The sequence below is a fragment of the Bremia lactucae genome, linkage group LG11 (assembly GCF_004359215.1).
Source record: "Bremia lactucae strain SF5 linkage group LG11, whole genome shotgun sequence".
NCBI lineage: Eukaryota > Oomycota > Peronosporomycetes > Peronosporales > Peronosporaceae > Bremia > Bremia lactucae.
In genome coordinates this window covers 1,257,409-1,265,121 of record NC_090620.1, presented here as the reverse complement: position 1 = coordinate 1,265,121, position 7,713 = coordinate 1,257,409, and the positions used below count along the sequence as shown (strand labels likewise).

General features: G+C 45.1%; 2 protein-coding genes across 2 annotated transcripts; one reads left to right on the top strand and one right to left on the bottom strand.

Moving 5' to 3' along the window:
- The first annotated feature begins 1,589 nt into the window (after window positions 1–1,589).
- CCR75_009683 (uncharacterized protein) lies at window positions 1,590–3,069 on the top strand. The gene is made up of 3 exons (XM_067967722.1): window positions 1,590–1,717; window positions 1,788–1,901; window positions 1,960–3,069. Exons 1-3 carry the CDS (start codon window positions 1,619–1,621, stop codon window positions 2,587–2,589), a joined length of 843 nt encoding a protein of 280 aa, XP_067817855.1. The 5' UTR covers window positions 1,590–1,618; the 3' UTR covers window positions 2,590–3,069.
- Window positions 3,070–5,104: 2,035 nt separating this feature from the next.
- On the bottom strand, window positions 5,105–7,486 carry CCR75_009684 (uncharacterized protein; the record flags this gene model as incomplete). Its single annotated transcript, XM_067967723.1, has 1 exon — window positions 5,105–7,486. One exon carries the CDS (start codon window positions 7,484–7,486, stop codon window positions 5,105–5,107), a length of 2,382 nt encoding a protein of 793 aa, XP_067817856.1.
- Between the last annotated feature and the right edge of the window lie 227 nt (window positions 7,487–7,713).

Below are 7,713 nucleotides of genomic sequence, written 5' to 3'. Positions count from 1 at the left end.
CTACCTCACTGCACGCAAGAGAAGCAGGTGCAAACCGCTTCCTCGCTGTGCTAGGGTGTGTGCTAAGTAGAGCGTGGCCGCATTGCGACGTGCCCGTCTACAGTGGTTATATTGACGCGACAAGACATTAGTTCTATTGATTGGTTCATTTCAGTTTGAAACGACCCCGCCAATCGTTACAACGGACGATTGGACGATCGCAAGGAGGCGCTTTACATGTATAATTAATAATTCATTGCATTTTTTTCGAAATCGAAATCTGCGTAAGAAAATAACGCCGCTGAGATTAGATTTCGGCAGCATCACCGCAACCCGCCCAACATGCCTGCCACGCTGCGACATCGCCTACTTTGTCACCCTACACTCGTCTGCCGCAATAGCGTGACCTCCAGCCTCCCGACCAACACCAACACATCTCTCCTCCTCACCCATACATGTCTATGTCGATTTCCTTGTCAGCATCCCCGTCGCACTCCACGTCAATAGGAACACCCTGTAGGCTGGTACATTTGCTGCATTTCAACAAGGAGTTGACGACTTTGAAGAAAGCAACACACTCTTCCACGTGAAGTTTAACGTCATTCTCAAGTGCATAGACGCGTTCAGCAGAATACCTTGGTGTTCTAAGGGGGAAATTTACCAAAAAACGTAGTAAAAACGCATTGTATTTCCTCGAATTCATCAAAATTAAAGTCAGTCGATTGAAGATCATTACGTAGGAATTTAATATTAAATACAGCTCTCTATAGTAAAGCGTTAGTATCGACCTCTAGAAGCTTAGATTTCTTAGCTACTTGTAAACTTCCTCTGCACGCCACTGTACGTGAATTAATCGAGGCATCTCACCTTCACTATTGTAAGTCTAGGTTAGCTAGTACTGTTGTCAGTGCTAGCAAAAGCTGCCGCGTTACAACTATACACGGTAATCTTGTAGCGGCAATGTGACAGTTCTGTTCATTGGCCCAATTAAATTTTTAAATCTACCCCGCCAATCGCTGCTAGACGCGCGAATGGGCGGTGACCAATTAGTCGCAATACACACTTAGATTAATATATTAAGTCAGGTTAAGAAGATTGTAGCAGGTAGGGACTTTGTATATTGAATACAGTTTTACATTTTTCCCTATACTGAGTCTACCTTTGTATTGACGTTTAGTTGCGAAGAATTCTTAGCAACTTAAAACCCTTCCTGTGCACGCCATGTACGTGAAGTATCCGGCGGCACCTTTGCCTTCATGTTAGTTAGCTAGTACTGAGGCAGTACCAGCGAAATATGCCTTTGTTACACTTTACACAAGTTCGTAGCAAAATTAGCATCATAAAAATATGCTCATTTCGCATCTCTTTTACCAATAAGCCAATAATGCACGATCTGCGTCAAATATCATCACACTAGCATTAATTCCAATTTGTACTTTTTAAGTACCCTTTGGGCGACGTTACGATTCGGGTGATACTGACGTTGTTTCGAACCGCTGCTTAGGTGAAAGAAACCGGTATTATTAATCCTGTCAGTCGACAACAATTACCGGTACTAACCGACAGCCGCTCCACTGCATCCACTCACATACAAGAAATACTTGGGCGGGCAACTCCCTCCTTCTACTTACGCAGCGAAATGGTGCATGTGACGAAGCCCGTGGTGATTATAGGCATCTCAACTGTGGCAGCTGTCACGCTACTAATTTTCGCATTTACCCGCAAAGTTAACTCCACCGTATGAATACATGACGACTTTTCTTTCGCGATTATACAATGAACTGATGAGGAAAATATTGCGCATACAGGACGCGAAGAAAAAAAGTCAGCAGGATGAAGGTGTGCGTGAGGTGCCAAATCTACACAAAGAGCAGCTTCTGAGCATTCTTGAGACTATTTGCACACAAATGGGCCAAGTCGTGGTACGTGAAACTATCTGCTACCAGCCGATACAGTTGACTAAGTGTTTATCACCCGTAGATGCAACTTGCTAAGCTGGAGGCCAAAATTCGTCAGGAGTCATCTCAAAATGGACGCTCTTTACCTGAGGACCAGCTCGCCTCTTATCTTATGGGCCAGTTTGAAGAGGCTATGAAGGCTATTGAGTCGCAGGTGTATGCCAAGTTCCAGACCACGGAAGATGAAGTTAAATTGGCCACAGAGTACTTTGAAGAAGAAGACGACAAGGAAGTTGCCAATGCTGTCTCAAAACTTCAGGAGCTTTATCGTGTTATGACCGGTGGCGGTTATAGCGACGTCGAAGTGCCTGCCGAGCTCACGTTGACTAAATTTATTGAAATCATGCAGGAGACCATGGAGTCACTGAACGTGGCCATGGAAGAGGTGTGCCTTGAGGTGAAGGAACTCGATCCTGACAACAAGGAGGAAGCTATCAACCAGAGATATGTCAAGCGCGCCGACAATTTGTCGGCTGAGATTCACGCGAAGCACGGACTGACGCGCGAGGTACTGCAGGCAGCAATGATGAAATACCAGCAAGAACCTGCCTTTTTGATGTCCATGACAGAGCTCCAGCAGCAACAGGCTGAGCGTTTTGCGGCTGCTGCCGCCATATTCAATGGCGAGGTCAACATGGGTTTGACCGAATAATTGTCACCTACTGATTGTTACTAGAAGAATTCACTTTAATCGCTCCGTGACCAAGGTCACATTAACTACGTCTCCAGCCACTCTTTTCGCTTTTTATTCTCGTTGGCGTCAGATACATGTAATGCGGCGCTTGTATGGAGTAGCTCAATTTTGACCGCAATACAAAGCCAGATAGTAAGAAAAAGAAAACTTAATCTTGCTCGAAGGTTGTTTTTCTAGAACGGAATAGTAGAAACAGTCGAAAATTTTCGATATTTGTCGCAAGAGTTGCGTTTTGCTGATTACTAGACGGTTCTTGACATGGTCACAAAATGTCTGTTTCTAACCTCAAGTCAAACTCCGCTGTCGTCTCATGCCAACAAGTCATTAGTTACTGCACAAGAAATCACTTCAACTAACCTCCTTTTGTGTCCTACAAATTTTGCGATTATAAAGGTACGCACAGACTCATGGTCAGCAACAACCAATTGATGAAAGCGATCTTGCCGATTGGACTTAAGTGCGTCATAAGTTGATGAACAAGCAGCTCATAAAAGCTGCTGGATTTGAATAGAGTCAAGCCTCAAATTATGATGGTTGCCACGTGTTGTTACTGCATCCTACGTTCTACGCACTACTTTGCATGAAGTTCAAAAGCAATCAACACAGTCGCATGTATCGTCAAGGGACAAATTTTGACGAGCGCCGTGGCCTACTATCAACCTTTTTAGTTTTCGTTCCTTTCTGGTCGCACCAAGATAAAAAGAGAGGTACGTAGTATTTGAAGTGTTAATGCCTCCGGCATCCAAAAAAAATACCGGCTCATCAAGGAGTCAAACTTCACGTACATTTTAAAGTTGCGAGGGCATTTCAAGTATCATGCGCTCGGCAGAAAGTACAAAGAACTGACGTGTTTACACAAACTCGCTCTGATTTGTAGCACGATGTTGAGCAGTTACATGAACAAAAATACTAAGAAAGCACTTTTCATGTCTACATGACGCAGCACCTTAGTGATTGTAGAATTTTATTACAATGCGATAATAAAGAGCGTGCGCGACACCTCTATATTTCAAAGCGCATGAAGTCAGCATCGCTTTATATGAAGGGGTGAGCTTTTAATACATTAATAAGTTAATTGCATGAGCTTGAAAAAACAAGCTACTGGAAATGGATACCATCGAGAGCACATTTTACAATTGGCAACAAAGCTTTCGGCGGCTTGATTATGAAAGAGTTACATTAACAGCTGTATGTAATGGGTCTGTAAGCTACCGCCAAGGTAAAGTTTGGCATCATAGAGAAAATTTTGTCGCAATTTACATCAGCTACTCGTGCAGACCAAACCCTTCATCGAGACGACGAAAACTGAAGGTATTAGAGCATCTACGATTCAACGGATTTGGCCTGAATTAAAAGTAGCAGCGCACTGTAGGAAATTTGTAACTTGCGAAAGATTGGCCCGTCAGCTCTTTTGCTGCAGCACTTTAGTCTCGGCAATCGTGCTGGGAGCCATACCATGCAAATATTTGATCGGAGATGCTTCATGGCGACGCAAAATCTCATTCATGCTCAAAGGCGAGCTTAATATCCACTTTTTTGCAGAGATTGAGGATCAAGCAATATTACATTTTAAATGTGATTGTTGGAGGTCCTTAATTATCTACACTCAGGCTAGACTACACTACACTTCTTCTACTTTCGTTGAAAAATACCTGATATTAACGGCGAAGAATGGATCGCGGTTAAAAAGTGTGATGAGATACTGCTGGTTTTGCTCAATGCAAAATGGCGACTCTTGACAGCGTTCCGTGAAAAGTCCAAAAATGAACCTCTGAATAGCAAGCCTAACAAAAACTTTTTTTTGCGCAAGTTAGACCATGTATTTATACAGTTGATAGGATAGTATGAGTTCGTGCTATTGTCTACTATCTTTTAAGGATGTTCAGATGCAGGGATCATCCCACGTGAGGCATGGAAGTCCCGCCTCACGAGAAAACCGACGCAGTTTGAATGTTGCCAGTTTTTAGTGAGAAGCTGATCTTTGTACCCTTTTTCTTTTTTCGGTCCGAACACAGCAAAAGAAATTGACAATCTTTTCATGTGTCTAGCTCCTGATAGTTGCCATTTAAAATTATGAGTTCCCATTGCGCATCCGCAACAACATTACCTGCAAGAGACATCTTGTCTAGCTTTTATCACTTCAAAATTTCGCATTTTTGAAGAGCTCTTGTCGATATCAACTTAGCGCGTATGGAAATAGCCACCTCTTATTCCTGTTCTTTCTTTTGTGCTTGCGAATAATATCTACACATGGAGAGCACCTTCAAGAGCAATCACGTCCTAATATTAGATCAATGACAAGACGTGTAAATCAAATTAAACCCCGACAAACAAAAATTAATTTATTAGTTGCACAACAAAACGCAACCTGGCTTATCCGAGCGTCCCCTCATGGCAGACTTAGTACTTCATCTCATTACTTGTCAAAAATAAGAGACCAAGTAGGGCACGAAACCACACGCTTTCCTTTTGCTTACACTCTATTCATGTCTTCAGAACCGATTGCATTAGCTGAGCCGCGTTCTGACCGTGTGTTAGATCCCTCCATGCCCGACAAACGAAGCTGAGCCATTAGTCGAGAATGGTTAAGGGTGCTATTCCGCATGGCAAGAGCCACACTACCATAGACCATTTGGCTGGCTGACCCACGTCCAAACTCTTTGTCCTCCATCTCCTCTTCGTCAATGTCTTCAAATACGAAAATGCTGTCATCCCATGACAAGTTTAAATCAAATTCCGTTTCGCGGATCGAGTTGTTCGGCTGCTCACCTCCATGTCGTAGACGCACCAACTCTGATGGAACGTCTGACACGGTCGTTTTCGCTTGGTTTGCAAGCGCTGCATCATCAATACGCTTCGATTTAGGAGTACGTCCGCGAATAAGAGTAACAAGCTCCAAGCTAAGCACTGGTGATTGAACATCAATTGGAATCGCTTCAATAAGGCCAATGGGCTTTGATATACCTTTGAAGCTGTAGTAACCATGAGCCTTAAAGTGAAAGACAGTAAAACCTGGAATGTCCTTAATCTTCTCCGCAATCGCAATAATTTGTTGGCTAGGACAAGTAGCCTGGGCAGTACAAAAAGCACTCCACGCATCCCCGCCGATCAATACTTGGCCCCCATGTGCAGCTTTGGCAATACGTGCCGTCTGATTCACGATATTACCAAAATAGTCTGCACGTCCACTTGTTTTGTGTGGACTCACACTAGCTGGCACGCCAGTTTCAATACCCATTGACATTGAAAAGCGTAACTCTTGATTTTCGTTTTCAAGATCCCACTCGCAAAATTTTTGCCGAATACGCAACTGAAACTCTCCGCACCACAAAATGGCAGTTGCAGTCGTAAAAAAGGCCAGCATAAAATCACCCTGCAGCTCCTGGCACTCGTAGCCATTGTGCTTTTTCAACAGCTCGCGAGCAACCATACACAATGTCTTGATACGATCGGCAAGTTCTTCCGCATGACAACGAACGAGAGGCCGAGCACCTTCAATAAATGTAAATACCATCGTAACGGGTTTGTGTGCCGACGGGGCATCTCGCATTCCCAAGGAGAGTTGCTGTGGGCTTTTTAAAGTAGGAAACCTTCGCAGTTCCAAATCCCGCGGCAACAAAAGCATGAGCAACACTTCATCCCCAAGGACCGCGTGGCCACCCAGGTCTTCAACAACAGGATTGCCTAATTGGACTAGTTGCTCTTTAAGGCGATCCCACACACTGTCACTCAACACAATCTGCCCTCCATGTGCATATTCACTCACTGTCTTGGTCCACTTCACTGCTTCGCATAGTGACAGTTCGGGGTTCACATCTGGATCTGCCGTGTGTATCACCATCCGAACGCGAAAACCACGATATAAAAGCATATTTTTCTTGGTCTTACCCGTTGTTGTCACCAGAATTTCCTTCATATCATCAAATTGCTTCAGTAATTTATCATTCCACGCAGCGTACACGAGACTAAGTTGAAGCGAGAGGCACCACTTGGCAGCGTGAAATTCAGAGGCAAAGGCAATGACAAAGAGCCCCGACCTCGAGTGGCTTAATATTTCCTGTCCGCCATACTCAGAGGCCAGACGAGAAAGCACCGTGTGCTCGTAAAGCAGCTTGGCGTCCTCCATAAAATCTTTGGCCTGACTCATCATTTCACGAAATCCCTGCACTGAAACCTGCACAATCACAACCTTTTCCCACCTCACAGGAGTTAAATCGCCCAAGTCAGTCTTGATTTTCGTAACCATACTCCTTCTGCTAAAAGTTGTATTGTTCGAGCCTGCCCCTGAATACTCCGATCCTGATACATCCAGGCTATGCGTACTGCTACCTCCACTTTCTCCATCCCCTTTTGCAAGACGAAGGATTGCGGTCGAATTATCTCGATCCTGATTTTGATTCTGAGGGCTTTCCTGGGACAAAATAGTTCGCAGCCCGTCCTGATTTTTAAGAGATTCAGCGGAACTCGTGTGTTCTTTTACAAGCTTAAAATCCCGGTAGCCCTGGTGATTGCCTTCGTGACTACTGCCGGCGTCCAGCTTTCTCCTCCCCATAAAATTCAGCGGTCTGCTTTGTATCACGTCGGTTTGTAGACTTAATTCGCAGTCAAGACTGTGACGCAACGGATAATTTGCATTCACGTGGCGCAGAGAGTCGCTTGACGTAGCCGAGTCCTTGTCGAAGCCCAAGGGAGACTGCGACCGCACCCATGGGCCACCCATGTCCCCACCTCGTCGCGTGTCGTCGTCCGGCGCGTCTTCCTGGTGCACATGCTGCAAATACGGTGCCAGCTCTCGAACGATATCGTTCCGAGGTAAACACTTTTCCAGTACGCGCATGCAGCACCACCAGCACATCGCTCCGTCCAGCCTCGTGGGCGTTGGGTGTCGGCAAATTAGATGTGTGGTCTCTCCTACGTCCAAATCCCTTGTGCAGTACTGCTGACAATGTCAACGTCCCTCGCTGGACCAAACGCACGTGTGCTGCTACTTAATACGAGTCGCCTGTTGCCTGTGTGCCACTGGGGTTCTTCAGCTCAACCCGCAACATGCACTCTGACCGTGACTGGCGCTCTCTATGCGGC

Coding starts and splice junctions, on each gene's coding strand:
- CCR75_009683 (XM_067967722.1), top strand. CDS start 1,619: ATGGTGCATGTGACGAAGCCCGTGGTGATTATAGGCATCTCAACTGTG. Junction 1,718..1,787: donor CCCGCAAAGTTAACTCCACC/GTATGAATACAT, acceptor TTGCGCATACAG/GACGCGAAGAAAAAAAGTCA. Junction 1,902..1,959: donor CACAAATGGGCCAAGTCGTG/GTACGTGAAACT, acceptor TATCACCCGTAG/ATGCAACTTGCTAAGCTGGA.